This window comes from Phyllobates terribilis, unplaced genomic scaffold (genome assembly GCF_046119375.1).
Source record: "Phyllobates terribilis strain yellow unplaced genomic scaffold, ASM4611937v1 Scaffold_7__3_contigs__length_470593459, whole genome shotgun sequence".
NCBI lineage: Eukaryota > Metazoa > Chordata > Amphibia > Anura > Dendrobatidae > Phyllobates > Phyllobates terribilis.
In genome coordinates, this window is record NW_027362767.1 from 318,581,294 (window position 1) to 318,598,360 (window position 17,067).

The window sequence follows — 17,067 nt, forward strand, 5'->3', positions numbered from 1 at the left end:
CGGCATGAGGTTGTGAAAAGCTTCCGCCTCCACGAGCCTAAAAGGCCACATTTCATGTGCAAGCAGCTGTCAAAAATTTGGCAGTATAGTATTGCAGCCTGTGGGTGGGTGGGTGGCGGCCTGCATACTTGCGCTTGCATTCCAAGGAATGGGGTAGGGACAACTGAACGCTGCATTGGGACAAGGACGTGGACGGTGATTGTTGCAAGTCTGCAACGACAGGTGCATGGCGGGAGGCATCTTCGCATGAGCCAAGGATCACTTATGATGGGCACACTTTTAGGCAGTGACCTTGGAGTCAGTGATGCTTCCAGAGGTCTTCCCCATGCTGTTCCCATGTCTTTTCAGCACTGTATGCATGTGTCTGATGATGTGTCACACACCACATGGCCAGATATGGTTGTAAAGTGTTAAAATTACATTTCCTGGTGAATGCATTTGACGCGCCCCCTGGGCCGTGGGATACTCGGTGCTGGGCCGGTCGTTGCTAGGGGTGATGTCACAGTGGCGGTGACCCGGTCCGTGACCCAGGGCGGTCAATCAAAAGGGGGATATATTTACAGGGTATTTATAGTTTATTTATATATAGCTTGTGACGCCACCTGTGGTATGCGCCTATATGGAGCCGCCGCTGCTGTGCAGAACCTCTGGAGCTGATGTTAGTGCAGCAGAGTTGGTTCAGCTCTCCACAGGCAGAGCTTAGCTCCAGGGCAGTGTGGAGAGTTGTAGATGTTATAGGTGGTGCTGGGCGTTGTAGTGCAGGGGTGATGGCGCAGCAATAATTCACAGAAACAGTGGGGTGCAGTCTTCAGAGTTTACTCACAGTTGTTAAGTTCCTCAGGTTGCACTGTACAGGTTACAGCCTCCCATGTCGTGCTGCGTTAACCAGGCAGGGGTTCAGTAATCCCTCGGGTAATTCCAGAGCACTTAATGGGGCCCTTTTCTGTGTGCCTTCCTCAGTCGTCTTCCTACGTTGGCTCTCACCCTCATGCCCTGTGCTTCACAATCAGTGTCCCAATCCGGTAGCCTCAGGTCTTGTCGGGCGACCTGCAGTCCCCTGGGCCCTCTGTGGCCACTTTTTCGGCGATGTAATTGTGGCTGTGGCAACTGCACCCTAAAAGTATAGAAGCCTCCGGTTTCTAGCTGAGCCTTGTAGTTCTCCACTAGTTTAGAGGCCGGTCCCCTCTGCGGCTTGATCCTTCCACACCAGGTAGATTCGGGCGTACGGGTGGCCTCCAGCACTGCCCGTACCCCTAGGATCCCCTCATTCCTCCTGGAGCCTTCCTTCCTGCTCCTCTCCTCTCCTCAGTCTTGGGCCTCTCTGCTAGGCCCACTCTGGAGAAGAGCTCGTGCAGAGCCCCTGCTCCCTCCACTCCTCCTCTCAGACTGAACTCTCTGACTGGACTCACTTTCCAAGATGGTTCCCTCTTTTATATCACGTCCTTTCATGTGCTCCCCTAATCTTCTTCTTCCACCCACACCCACTACATGGCTCCCCCTCACTTGGTTCCCCTCCACTCCAGCTAGGGACCAGAGACTGTGCTCTCCCTTAGGAGCAATCTCGCTCTGCCCTACTGAAGTGGATGTGTTCGATGCAGGTGTTAGGGTCCCGGGCAGCACTCTATTCTTACCTGAGAGCGGGATACCACTCCTCTGGGTGATATGCAGTACCTCTGTGGCGACTGAACCCTCAGGGGCGCCACACATTTGTCTTGGTTGAAAGCAATTCAAAAGTGCAAAAACGCATCAAAAATGCTACGTGCTGTGGAGGAGTATTTTTGTTTTTGGTTATTTATTTTGCCTTATATACAAGTCATTACCCTGGAAAGGATGTTCCTTAATATATTTCCCAGGAAAATCCATTTTGGTTTAGTTTTTGCATGTTTTATTGTGAGTCCGTAAAAGTTTCGTAATACTCTGACAACGTTGTTGACAGCAGTGATCTGGGAGTCAGAGATGCTTCCAGGGGTCTTCCCCATGCTGTTCCCATGTCAATTGAGCACTGTTCCCATCGATTTGGGCAATTTTTAGGCCCTCTGCTGACCTATGGGGGGGGGGCCGCCTGAAAAATGCTCGAGTTTCCCATAGACTTACATTGGGCTCGTTGCTCGGGTCGAGCACCCGAGTGTTCCAATTTGCTCGACCCGAGCAACGAGTACCCGAGCATTTTAGTGCTCGTCCATCGCTAGCCTCCATGATGATGCCTTGTTTAGTAAAAATGATCTTTTATAGCTTCCAGGCTATGGGGCGTACGCTGGCCGGAAGATAAGACTACCTCCGGTCTTCATTACACAAGATTTCTCCTCCCCTTTGCTTCAGACGTAAAGCAGCAAAACGTGCTTTTTGTAAGCAGCTTCTTTACTGCCAAAAGAGCAAGTTTTGCCTGCATAAAAAAGCAGCAAAAACACAACGTGTGAACATAGCCTTAGGGTGTATTCACACATGTTGATTTCATTGCCTTCTTAGACATAATCTTCACAATAACATGGAGAAAAAATGACGGAGTGATTATACCCTTTGGGTTTAGATGTTGAATTACTAACTCCTAATTAACCACTTATAAATCAAAGTTAGATTAAAACAATCATATGTATATGAGGTATGCATACTAAACCTAACATACAGAAGGCAGAAAAACAATGCACTTGAAATTAGCGACACTAAAATTAGTAGGAGAGAATGAATACTGTAGACAAAAATCTCTTATGTAATATGTAAAGCCCTCCACAGAAAACAACAGTACAGGGGATGTTTGTACATTTACTATTATTTGCTGTATGTTTGTGACGCCACGGGGGCAGCTGTTCTTCGCATTATATGCCGAACTGTGTGTTACACTTATGAAGAGACAAGTGTATTTTTATGAACAAGATACAAATAAACAGCAGATTACTATTACTATAAAAATACTAAGAAATGATTGTGCCTCACAAAAATAGTAATTTATACATTTCTAACTACAGTTAATTAATTAATAGATCAATACATGAATACAAGAACAATTTTCATTCTTGGCTGAGTGTGGACAAAGCCTTTACGCCCATGAAAATGTAGCAATTTTTCATTTTTTTCTTCACATCTTCCAAAAGCCATAACTTTTTGATTTTTCTCATGAGATATTGTTTTTTGCAGGACGAGTTGTTATTTTGAATGACAACATTTATTTTACAATAAAATGTACTGAAAAATGGGTAAAAATTCTAAGTGGTGTGAAACTAAAAAAAAACAGCAATTCTGCCATTGTATTTTTGGTTTTGTTTTTATAATGTTTACTTTGTCGTAAAAATTACAACTTTGTTCTACGAGTCAGTATGGTTTTTGTGATACTTAAATATTTTTTTATGGCTTCAGTTGTCAATCCCTGAAAGCTGTAACCTTTTATTTTTTGGCGAGCTATGATTTTTTCTATTGGGGTCCATATGATTTACTGACCTCTTCTTTTATTAATTTTTATTGTGATGTGACCATAAAACAACAATTCTGCCATTTTGATTTGTTTTACATTTTGGTGTTCATCATATTGGCTTAATGCTTTTATATTTTATTATTTCACACCATTATTCATAAACAAGCATGCTCATTTTTATTTTTTAAATACATGTGATATTTACATGACAGCATAAGGAGGGTGATTTCAACTTTCATTTTTTATATTTTTGAAATGTTTTTAGTAGTTTTATGAGACTTGAACCTGTTGTCACTTGATCTCTTGTACAATAAACTAAAACATTGTGGTATAGCAGTCTTTTGTATAATTACTGGACTCGCAACACCGTGAGGACCCTTGACAATGGGTTGCGAGCTTACGTATTTTGGCCAAAATATTAACCAATACCTCATATGATATTTTTGCACTTTTTTTATCTGCCAGGGCGCAGCCAGGCCCATTAATGGTGACCTTGTGAGTTGGGGCTTTGCACCTCTGCGATGCACAGATAGGGTGCAGGGCATCCCGCCTAATCGAATAATAGGGTCGTGTAATAGGATGCTGACTAGACATGGTGCCGCGAGTGTGTGAATTGCACCCTACTGCAAGTTTCATCTGTGTGCAGTTTTAGTGCTAGGCAGTCACTCCTCCAGTGAGAGGGGATGAGAGGGATTTATCATCAGCATTCTGCACCTGTGTTACCTCCAACTAACAAAAGGGGGCCGGCCGTGTCCTGGTGTGCATTTTTCTTGAAATCTTGGCTGGTGAGTACCATTGCCTTTTGCTATTTTCTAATTTGAGTTTGGAATTTTTTAAAAAAATTCCATTTATTGTTCTGGCTATGCTGTTTGTTTTTAATGTTCATGGGCGGAGATGATTTTTTGGTGCGAACAAGCTCGAACCCCCGAACACGAACCCGAATTTGAAATGCCGAACAAATTCGCTCAACGCTACTCCTGTGACCTAATTTTACTGTCGGAATATGTTACTATGTAACAAGTTTTCGGAAGATTTTTGAGATGATTAAACAAAGCGGTGATTAATCGTTCACTTGCAGAGTTCATTGTATGGACACTCAGATATTGTGATGATCACAGGGGCAGTTTTCCTAAAACAATTCCTAGTTTGTTCAGGTAATACACAGTGATGTGGGTGTCCAGTCTACACAGATATGTCAAGAATTTTAGCTGGTTAATTCCTAGAAATTTCCCTAGAACTGACCTTAGCTTGTAATTGGAACAAATAACGTCTGTGACGTCTAACAGAGAACATTGTGCATGATATAGATAAACACGCCACTTACCTTCAGCTCTGTCCTTCCTCTCAGTTCCAGAATATAGCCCTCATTTAACGATCTGAGGGTTTTGACAGTACTTTGGTTGACATGGATCCGATAGGCTGTAAGGAAATATAAGTATTAACTCACTGGAGAAAATAAAAGGAAAATGTAATATATATCTATTTCCTGTTAGTATAAACCAGTATTTGATCGCAATTGTATTGATTTGATTAATTTGACTTAAAGGCAAACAGATATACAAAGCAACATATTGAGATCTAATCATTCTCTTTGTCCCTCCAATTCAGAATTTTCCGCTAGCTTCACATGATGGTTTTATTTTTATCAATCATGATTCTTTATTATCAATATTCCTTTACTCACGTAACCCTGTTGATTCCATGCGGGAGGCAGTATTTACTGTGTCTCCAAAGAGACAGTACCTTGGCATTGTTAGACCCACGACACCCGCAACCACAGGCCCTATAAAAAAAAGGGAAATTAATTTTTCCTTAATACATTGTCTGTAGCTCAAAATTATATTCTGCAAGAAATGTAGTTTTATTTTATTGTGCCTTTATCTTCATAAAACAATATACAGTGCCTTTAGGCTATGTGCACACGATGCGTATTTCATGCGGAAAATTCCGCAGCGTTGACGCATGAATTACGCATGTTAGCCTTCTGCCATGGTCCCCTATGGCATTCCGCAATTGTAATGCCCACGATGCGGAATTTTCCGCAGCGTTTTGTTGCGCAGAAAATTCCGCAGCATGTCAATTCTTTGTGCGTTTACACATGCGGAATTGCCATCTACAATGCAGTAGAAAACGCAAGGCAATTCCGCATGTGCAAAACGCGCGAATTAAACGCGAAAAAAGCATGCCAAATTCCGCATGCGTTTTCCAGGAAAAAGGACATGCGGAAATGAAGCGGAAATTTCCGCTTCAAATACGCATCGTGTGCACTTAGCCTTAAACAGTATTCATACCTCGTGAACTTTTCCACATTTTTTGTCATAACCCCCACAAATTTAAATGTATTTTCTTAGGATTTTATGTGATATACAAACACAAAGTAGCAAGTATTTGGGAAGTGTAAAGGAAATGATACATGGTTTTCTAATTATTTTAAAAATATAAATCTGAAAAGTGTGACGTGCATTTTTTATTCAGCACCCTTTAGTCTGATACACCTAATTAAATTCCTGAGTGATCAATTGCCTCCTGAAGTCATATAATTAGTAGTGATGAGCGAGCACTAAAATGCTCGGGTACTCATTGCTCGGGTCGAGCACATTGGAATACTCGGGTGCTCGACCCAAGCAACAAGCCCAATGTAAGTCTATGGGAAACTCGAGCATTTTTCAGGCGGCTCCCCCCGGCAGTCTGCAGAGGCCTAAAAATTGCCCAAATCGACGGGAACAGTGCTCAAATGACATGGGAAAAGCATGGGGAAGACCCCTGGAAGCATTTCTGACTCCCAGGTCACTGCTGTCAACAACGTTGTCAGAGGTATTACGCCACTTTTACGGACTCACAATAAAACATACAAAAACTAAACCAAAATGGATTTTCCTGGAAAATATGTTAAGGAACATCCTTTCCAGGATAATGACTTGTATATAAGGCAAAATAAATAACCAAATACTCCTCCACACCTTGGGCTATGTTCACACATAACGTTTTTGATGGGTTTTTTCATTTTTGCATTGCTTTCAACCAAGACAAATGCACTGGGAAATGTCATTTTAACATTTTACAACCTTATCTGGCCATGTGGTGTGTGACACATCATCAGACACATGCATACAGTGCTGAAAAGACATGGAAACAGCATGGGGAAGACCTCTGGAAGCATTTCTGACTCCCAGGTCACTGCCTAAAAGTGTGCCGATCATAAGTGATCTTGGCGCATGCGAAGATGCCTCCCGCCATGCACCTGTCATTGCAGACTTGCAACAATCATCGTCCACGTCCTTGTCCCAGTGCAGCATTCAATTGTCCCTACCCCATTCCTTGGAATGCAAGCGCAAGTATGCAGCCAGCCACTCACCCACCCACAGGCTGCAATACTAAACTGCAGATTTCTGGGCAGCTGCTTGCACTTGAAATGTGGCCTTTTAGGCTCATGGAGGTGGAAGCTGTCCACAATCCTATGGCGGCGGCGACCGGGTATCCATATTCGGTCCCCAGTCGCCACTATTTTTCCCGGTATCGTCTGCGCCTTCCACAAGCACGGGTCCCACAACATTATCGGTGCCCTCCCCAGTGTAATTACTGGGAAGGACCGCCTAACCACAAACACGTGGACAGGTGAATGTGGCCAGGGACGGTACGGAGCCAGTCCACAGCTTTTTTTGCTGAGTTATATTTAGCTCGGTGAAAGGACTGGCATAGAGGGAAATCGTATCTACTCTGGGTGTAATTTCTCCCTGGAAGTCCTCTAATGCAGCTTGGTGCAGAAGCAATGGCAGCCCGTCCAACATCAACTCGCACTTGGTGGTGCTTTGACACACAAACATCTTTCTTTGCGCATTTAATTTAATGACTACAGAGTTGGGCAATGGCCTGATCGGCAATGCGGTTTGAGAAATAACATGCATAAGCACGTCCGATCCACATTAAAAAAGCAGCCATAGAGTGTCCAGGAACCTTCCCCCCACACTTTTCTTAGGTAGGACTGCTTCTCGGCAGGGTTGGACGGTCCCACCAGAGAATCCTCAGGTGTGCCCTGGCTTCTACCTCAGGAGAGTTCATGATAGCGCTAACTTTGCAGCTGCTATGGGGCTTTTGAGCAGTGGAGAAAGGTGAGGCCTCAGAATCAAATTCTCTGGTGGGCACAATGTTTTTCAATCTGAAAAAGCTTCTCAGTGGGAGTTGTATTTCACCACAGCCATATTCTTTAGCTCGGTGAAAGGAATGGCATAGAGGGAAACCATATCTACTCCGGCTGTCATTTCTCCGTCACCAGGTTCCGCCCATTGTCACACAAGACCATGCCTGGCTGTATGTTCAGCAGTGAGAGCCACAGATCAGACTGCTGTGTTACAGCTTTCAACAACTCTGCAGTGCTGGGCGGGTTGTCACCTAAGCATTAAGCATGTGATCTTCAGCACAGCCTGTTGCCGCTTGGCCAAGGCAGTGCTGCAGTGCTGTCAGCTTGTGACTGATGTGGTCATTTCGGAGATGGAGGAGGAGGTGCATGAGCTGAACAATGTGATTACATTGAGGTTAAATTGGTGACGCTGTTTTTTATACTAAAGAAAGATCCTATTGTTTTGGGTTTTTTTGCGTAATTTTGTAAGACAAATGCATTCACCGGAAAATGTCATTTTAACATTTTAAAACCTTATCTGGCAATGTGGTGTGTGACACATCATCAGACACATCCTGTTTTATTTATGATGGAGGTATTCTGAAAGTCATAAGCCTATTTTTATAGAGCCATCAGATGGCCCTTACTATTCTTAAAAGGCCAGCAGTCGGCCGTAGCTATTGTTAGAGAGCCATCAGCCGGCTATGCTTTGTTGTTCCCATTATTAACAACTGGGTCTCCTATACTGTTATTGCGTATGCAGTGACTGCAAGGGCTGCCAAAAATTTGGTCGCAACCCAATACCCCTTTGAAGAGACATAGAGGAGGATCTCAGAAAAAAAATGTTCCCATTATAAAGGAGCGGGTCTCCTATAGTGGTAAAATGCCCATGCTGTGACTGCAAGGGCTGCCAAAATTTGGGAAAAACCCCACTAACAATTTAAAGACACATAGAGCAGGGCCACAGTAACAATGTACGACATGTTCCCATTAGAAAGGAGAGGGTCTGCTATACAGGTATAGGGTATGCAATGAGTCCAACGGCTGACCAATTTTAGGAAAAACCCCACTAATAATTTAAAGACACATAGAGCAGGGCCACAGTAATGACAAATTCCCATTAGAAAGGAGAAAGTCAGCTATACAGTTATAGGGTATGAAGTGAGTCCAACGGCTGACCAATTTTAGGAAAAACCCCACTAACAATTTAAAGACACACAAAGCAGGGCCACAGTAACATGTACGACATGTTTCCATTAGAAAGGAGAAAGTCAGCTATACAGTTATAGGGTATGCAGTGAGTCCAACGGCTGACCAATTTTAGGAAAAACCCCACTAAGAATTTAAAGACTAGAGTAGAGAGCCAGTTCATTCCACATATCTAGCTTGGATACCCAATAATTAAAAGGCACAGAGGAATCACGGAGGACGTTGGTACAGTCGGCAAGGTACTCTCTCAGCATCTTCCCAAACTTTGCACTCCTTGTGAGAGTACCCCGCACCTCAGGGCCTGTGCGATGGGGGGTCTGAGAAAACTCTCCCAGAACTTTGACAGTGTTCCACTGCCTCTGCTGGATTGCATTTGTGTCTCTCTCGCCTGTACTTCTTCGTTGTCCAACGAACTGTGACCTCTGACGCCAGCGTTTTCAGATGGGAATATTTTTAATAGTTCCGCAACAAGGGCCTTCTGGTACTGCCCCATTTTTGTAGACCTGTCCGCCTCAGGAATAAAAGATATAAAGTTCTCCCTGTAGCGTGGGTCTAGAAGTGTCACCAAACAGTAATGACTGTCACCCAAAATTTTGTGAACGCGAGGGTCATGGGAAAGGCAGCGTAACATAAACTCAGCCATACGTGCCAGACTGCTAACAGGCAAGACTTCCATGTCCTCACCAAGAGAATGACTGACCATGCTCTCCTCCTCCTCTCTGTTCTCTGGCCATCCACGCTGAACAGATGGTATGACAGCTGTGCAGGTAGTACCGTCTATAGCGCATTAAACTAGCTCCTGTTCTTCCTCTTTCTCTTCTTCCTCATTGTCACCCAATCCACGTTGGGGTGAGATGAGGCTGGGCTGTGTGTAATCACTCTGTATGGTTCCTTACTCCATCTCATCGTGCTCCGCCTGCAATGCATCCTCTTTAATTGTGAGCAGAGAGCGTTTCAGAAGACAGAGAAGCGGGATGGGGATGCAAATTATGGCGTCACCGCCGCTCACCATCTTGGTGGAGTCCTCAAAGTTTTGGTGGATGGTACATATGTCTGACATCCATGTCCACTCCTGAGGTCTTATGTGTGGAGTCTGAACTGAATACCGACGGCCTTGTTGATGCTGGTACTCAACAACTGCCCTCTTCTGCTCACAAATCCTTCCCAACATCTGCAGTGTAGAGTTCCAATGCGTGGGGACATCACATACCAGTCTGTGAGCCAGACGCTGCAAACGCTGCTCAAACATAGCAAGGGCGGCGGAAGCTGTAGGTGACTTTCTAAAATGTCCACCTCTTGTGACACTTTCCCACCGTCGCCTTCGTGTGACCGTGGCTGCTCAAATCTTTGGGCATTGCTACATGCGATCTCCTCTTGCCCCGCTTCAAGTGGACCGGGCGAGAGGTCCAAATCTATAAATGGGAAAGTGAACAACTCTTCGGAGTGTCCAAGTGTGGGATCAGTTGTATCTGGGCACTCGGCATGGTGGGAGGAAGGAGGATCAGGCTGAGGAATATGTGGTCCAGACTTACAGCTACTGAAACTTGACTGTGTGGAAGACAAGGTGGTGGATGTGGCTAAGTGACAGGAAGCATTATCTGCTATCCAACCAATAACCTTTTCACACTGCTCTGTCTTCAATAGTGGTGTTCTGCGGTCCCCTATTAATTGGGACAGGAAGGTCGAGCGAGAAGATGTGGGTGTTTGTTGTGGCACAATTTCAGCTTGCCCACGGCCTCGGCCTCTGCATGCACCATCATCACCATTACGTCCAGTTCCCTGTCCCTTGCCACGTGCCTTGCCCATTTTAAATGGAGAACAATATCTTCCACGCTCACAAAAAATGACTGAATTTGGAGCGAACTTATATGTGATCCGTGTGACGGACAAACCACAGTTTTAAATACCTGGCCTGTAGGTAACTATTTTGAACAGCAATCTGGTGTCAATTGCTTCACTGACACACTGAAACAAATTTTTAATGGAGGCTAGAAATGGCAGTATTTCCTGAAAACGTATATGTGATCTGTGTGACGGAGAAAACACAGTTTAAGTATCTGGCCTGTAGGTAACTATTTTGAACAGCAATTTGGTGTCTATTGCTTCACTGACACACTGAAAAAAAAATTTAATGGAGGCCAGAAATGGCAGTATTTTCTGGAAACGTATATGTGATCCGTGTGATAGAGAAAACACAGTTTTAAATACCTTGCCTGTAAGTAACTATTTTGAACAGCAAACCGGTGTCAAAAACTTTGCTGACAAACTGAAAATTTTTTTTAATGGAGGCCAGAAATGGCAGTATTTTCTGAAAACGTTTATATAATCCGTTTGGGGGATAAAACACAGTTTTAAATAGCTGGATTTTTAGCGCTGTAATATGGAAAGGACCTGGCTGTATTCCGCAGTGCCAACAAGCAAATGGCGCCGAAAAACTGTGTTCTCTGGATTGCTTTTTTAAGCAAATAATGAGGATTAAGATCCCAAAAAAATTATTCTTGGTGTTAGAACCTTGCTCTTAGGTTTTGTTTTCCTTTGCTGGTCACATGACCTTGTTGGCCTATTTAAGCCTGCTCCGCCCTTCTGGCTTTGCTGGACTTCATTGTATAACTACTTTCTAGCTAGCCTGTGCTCTGTATCTTACTCTGTTAGTTTGCTTGGTCTACGGACCTCTATGTTCTATATATTTTGTTTGTTCGTCTGTCTGCTACTATTTCTGTTAGGAGGTGTCCCATATTCCTCCCAGTCCTTAGTACTTGTAGGGATTCCTTCCCCACATCTATAGGTCTCCGTACAGACTAGCTTAGGACTTTAGCAGGTCTGATCGCAGGATCAGGTTCCCTGTTACATCGTAGGGATTCAGCTGAGTTCTATCGTAGGGACAGATCTCCTCTCTTTCCTTAGCTCTGGTAGCAGAACATAACACTTGGCCCCTAAGACCAGGACCTATTGCTAGAAATATAACAGCAGCAGACAGAACTGGAATGGAGCCTCTTCTGCTATATGCACTGCAGTCTGCTATATACCCTGCCTGCCTGCCTATATACACTGCCTGCCTGATAACTCTGCAGATGGATTAGTCCTCAGAAGGACTGCTTGTTGAGATGGATATGTGTCTCTAATATAGTTTGGTATACCTACACTAACTAGAAACAAGCAAATCTCTCCCTAGCTCAGCAGCAGCTCTTCCTACATTGTCTGATTCCGGAGTGACTGTGACGAGCATGGCGGTGCCATGTCTGATATAGACCTGATGACGCTGTGCGGCCAGCCAATCACTGTAATGCCACAACCAACATGGCTATGGCATTACAGTGAGTGGCAGGCAATTCCTGCATGTTCATTGGTGCTCTAAAGAGCACCAAACATGCAGGGAGGAAACCCGAGCTCGCGCCAAGCAACCCCGGAAATACTCGGCGAGTGCCGAGCATGTCAAGCAGTGAGATGCTCGGGCGAGCACCGAGCAGTAGCGAACATGCTCGCTCATCACTAATAATTAGTAAATTGAGTCCACCTGTGTGTAATTTATTCTCGGCATAACTACAGCTGTTCCGTGAAGGCCTCAGAAGTTTGTTTGAGAACATTAGGGATCAAACAGTATCATGAAAACCAAGGAACACACCAGACAGGTCAGGGATAAAGTTGTGGAGCATTGTAAAGCAGGGTTAGGTTACAAAAAGAATATCTCACGGAGCACTGTTCAATCCATTATTCAAAAATGGAAGGAGTATGGCACAACTGCAAACCTACCAAGACATGGCCATCCACCTAAACTGACATCCCAAGCAAGGAGAGCACTAATTAGAGAAGAGGCCAAGTGGCCCATGGTCACACTGGAGGAGCTGCAGAGATCCACAGCTCAGATGGGAGAATTTGTCCACAGGAAAACCTTTAGTCATATACTCCACAAATCTGGCCTTTATATAAGAATGGCAAGAATAAAGCCATTTTTGAAAGTAAGCCATAAGAAAGTCCTGTTTGTAGTTTTCCAAAAGCCATGTGGAGGACACAGCTAGCATGTAGAAGAAAGTGCTCTGGTCCGATGAGACCCAAGTAGACTTTTAGGGCTAAATGCAAAATGCTATGTGTGGCAGAAAACTAACACTGCACATCACCCTGAAAACACCATCCCCACCGTCAAACATGGTGGTGGCAGCATCATGCTGTGGGGATGCTTTTCTTTAGCAGGGACAGGCAAGCTGGTCAGATATGCTAGGAAGATCGATGGAGTTAAATACAGGGCAATCCTGGAGGAAAACCTGTTAGAGGTTGCAAAAGACTTAAGACTGGGGCGTAGGTTCAACTTCCAGCAGGATAACGACCATAAACATATCGCCAGAGCTACAATGGATAGTCTAGATCAAAGCATATTCATGTGTGTGAATGGCCCAGTAAAGACCTAAATCCCATTGAGAATTTTTGGAAAGACTTGAAAATTGCTGTTCACAGATGCCTCCATCCAATCTCACTGAGCTGGAGCTAGTTTTCAAAGAAGAATGTGCAAAAATTTCAGCTTCTACATGTGCAAAGCTGGTAGAGACATAGCCCAAAAAACCTGCAGCAGTAATTGCAGCAGAGGTGGTCCTATAAAGTATTAACATAGGGGAGCTGAATACAAATGCACTTCACAATTTTCAGATTTATATTTCTAAAATATTTAGAAAACCATGTATAATTTCCTTTATATTTTACAAATACTTGCTACTTTGTGTTGGTATAACACATAAAGTCACAATAAAATACATTTAAGTTTAACGTGAAAAAATGTGAAAAAGTTCACAGTGTATGAATACTTTTTCAAGGCACTATAGAAGTATGATTCTTTGATCGTTGTCTTCCTTTGCCAAGTTGTAGGTCCTGTCTTATATCTGTCACATCTCCATAGAAGAGCTGTGTTCATGAAGACTTTGGAGCTGTAGACCCTTTGTATCCATATTGTGCTTTAGGCAGCACTACAATGCAGCAGTGTAGCATGGGGTGGGATCACAGAGGCATCCATTCCAGGTGTCAAATTTCTCCCTTTGGAATAGTGTTAGGGTTAGGGATAAGATTGGGGCTAAGACTGGGACTACTATCAGGATTAAGGTAATAAAACATTTATATAACAAAAACACAAAAAAATAAATAGATAAATGGTAAAAAAAAAATTATAACAATTCATAACTTTTTATTTTTTAAGTTTTATGCCAGATTTTAGCAAAATGCAGAAAAAGTAGTGGGTCAAACAGCAAACTATAATAAAATGAGTATTTTCTAAAAATACAATACATGTGCTTGGGGGATAATGGTTTCAATACTGGACTGGTGGATGGGACTCAGGGAGTGCTAATGATCCATGTATTAGGGAGCGAAAAATACTTGCCATGTCCGTAAGTGCTGGTAACCCATGCTACAACACTGTAGTATTGTATAATGTGGTTAGTTTGCTGTAGTAATGCTAGTAATACTGTAGAATAGCTACATAATAAAGCATACATTGGATCATGCCATGATTTTTTTTCTTTTAAACTCCATTTGATATTTTGTATATTACTTGTATGTATGAAATCAAAGGGTTATGAAGGTATAGAAGGGTCCAATGGTTGTCTATGGGTGTTGTAATGCATTTCTGTACGACACCGCTCATGCGTATGAGGCTTTACTTCACTACTTTATTCCCAATACAGCCTGATTACTTTTGCGTTTGACCTCCTATTTTCCCAAACACTTTAATGTCAAATCCACCAATACTATATCAGAGGATCCATCATGAGTTGACATTTCCATTTATGTGCCTAGATAAACTTAGTAGTAAACCCTGTGCAAACTGCAATTGTGGCTTTATTGTCTGGCATCCTACAAAAAAATAACTAAAAAAAGTCTGAATATAATTTTTAAGTTCATCACATAAGAGGATAAAGTGTTTACTAGTGTTTTGTAGTTTTACGGTACACTTATTAGGTCATGGAAGAATTAAAAGTTAAGAAGTAATAATATATACTTTACATTTGACACATATGGATGTAGATGATGTTACCTGAATGCAGACCTATGCGTATCCTAACGGGGACATCAGGCATGTGCCTCATTTTAAAAGATCCTACAGAACTAAGGATATCCAGGGACATGTTAGCAATTTCTGCTGCATGCCTATTTCTGTTTCTTTTAGGAAGGCCTGCTGCGACCATATAGGCATCTCCTATAGTCTCTACCTGTTAGCAGAAAAACAGAAAAGAATCCTTATTATTAAAGACTAGTAATAAATTAGTCAGTCATGGAATAGAGGTACAGATGTGCGCAATTTCACTTTTCTGCAGTTGTGCTAAATTATATAGTTTAGATATCGCAGAAAACTGCAGCACGTCATCCTGGATAGTACGTCCACGACAGAGGTTGGGGGCCGCTGGATAGGAGCGGGTAAACTGTCTCTTCCTGACAGCATCAACGATGATATTGTGCCAGATCAGCTAATCAAAAGAAGAGCCACGGATGCCGTCATCCAGGAGGCGGTTCTCAGGGCTCCTGTTTAGCAGTCATAGACCACTGTCATGGCTGATGGACTGGGATGTACTAATTGATTCCCATCAACTTTAATTTGCATTAAACATACAGTACAGAACAAAAGTTTGGACACACCTTCTCATTTAAAGATTTTTCTGCATTTTCCTGACTATGAAAATTGTACACTCACACTGCAGGCATCAAAACTATGAATTAACACATGTGGAATTTTGTTATATAACAAAAAAGTGTGAAACAACTGAAAATATGTCTTATATTCTAGATTCTTCAAAGTAGCCACCTTTTGCTTTGATGACTGCTTTGCACACTCTTGGCATTCTCTTGATGAGCTTCAAGAGGTAGTCACCAGAAATGGTTTTCACTTCACAGGTGTGCCCTGTCAGGTTTAATAAGTGGGATTTCTTGCCTTATAAATGGGGTTGGGACCATCAGTTGTGTTGTGAAGAAGTCTGGTGGATACACAGCTGATAGTCCTACTGAATAGACTGTTAAAATTTGTATTATGGAAAGAAAAAAGCAGCTAAGTAAAGAAAAACGAGTGGCCATCATTACTTTAAGAAATGAAGGTCAGTCAGTCTGAAAAATTGGGCAAACTTTGAAAGTGTCCCCAAGTGCAGTTGCAAAAACCATCAAGCGCTACAAAGAAACTGGCTCACATGAGGACCGCCCCAGGAAAGGAAGACCAAGAGTCACCTCTGCTTCAGAGGATAAGTTTATCCGAGTCACCAGCCTCAGAAATCGCAGGTTAACAGCAGCTCAGATAAGAGACCAGGTCAATGCCACACAGAGTTCTAGCAGCAGACACATCTCTACAACAACTGTTAAGAGGAGACTTTGTGCAGCAGGCCTTCATGGTAAAATAGCTGCTAGGAAACCACTGCTAAGGACAGGCAACAAGCAGAAGAGACTTGTTTGGGCTAAAGAACACAAGGAATAACATTAGACCAGTGGAAATCTGTGCTTTGGTCTGATGAGTCCAAATTTGAGATCTTTGGTTCCAACTACCGTGTCTTTGTGCGACGCAGAAAAGGTGAACGGATGGACTCTACATGCCTGGTTCCCACCGTGAAGCATGGAGGAGGACGTGTGATGGTGTGGGGGTGCTTTGCTGGTGACACTGTTGGGGATTTATTCAAAATTGAAGGCATAGTGAACCAGCATGGCTACCACAGTATCTTGCAGCGGCATGCTATTCCATCCGGTTTGCGTTTAGTTGGACCATCATTTATTTTTCAACAGGACAATGACCCCAAACACACCTCCAGGCTGTGTAAGGGCTATTTGACCAAGAAGGAGAGTGATGGGGTGCTACGCCAGATGACCTGGCCTCCACAGTCACCAGACCTGAACCCAATCGAGATGGTTTGGGGTGAGCTGGACCGCAGAGTGAAGGCAAAAGGGCCAACAAGTGCTAAGCATCTCTGGGAACTCCTTCAAGATTGTTGGAAGACCATTTCCGGTGACTACCTCTTGAAGCTCATCAAGAGAATGCCAAGAGTGTGCAAAGCAGTCATCAAAGCAAAAGGTGGCTACTTTGAAGAACCTAGAATATAAGACATATTTTCAGTTGTTTCACACTTTTTTGTTAAGTATATAATTCCACATGTGTTAATTCATAGTTTTGATGCCTTCGGTGTGAATGTACAATTTTCATAGTCATGAAAATACAGAAAAATCTTTAAATGAGAAGGTGTGTCCAAACTTTTGGCCTGTACTGGATATATCTTTTTAACATGGAAGCCAATAGTTGACAAATGGCAATCCATTATATTTTTACTTTTTTCATGTATTGTATATTTAAAATCTTGCATCATGCTCCTCTGGATATGTGAAG

The 17,067-nt window shown here is 43.1% G+C and overlaps 1 protein-coding gene across 1 annotated transcript in view; it reads right to left on the reverse strand.

Moving 5' to 3' along the window:
- The window catches only part of GUCY2F (guanylate cyclase 2F, retinal), a 164,304-nt gene that overhangs the window by 44,837 nt on the left and 102,400 nt on the right, over positions 1-17,067 (reverse strand). The window contains exons 14-16 of the mRNA XM_073637901.1: positions 14,749-14,923; positions 5,091-5,189; positions 4,731-4,825 (exon numbers count right to left, since the gene is read on the reverse strand). Of these exons, the coding sequence (XP_073494002.1) occupies positions 4,731-4,825; positions 5,091-5,189; positions 14,749-14,923 (369 nt within the window). The remainder of the gene's footprint in view (positions 1-4,730; positions 4,826-5,090; positions 5,190-14,748; positions 14,924-17,067) is intronic.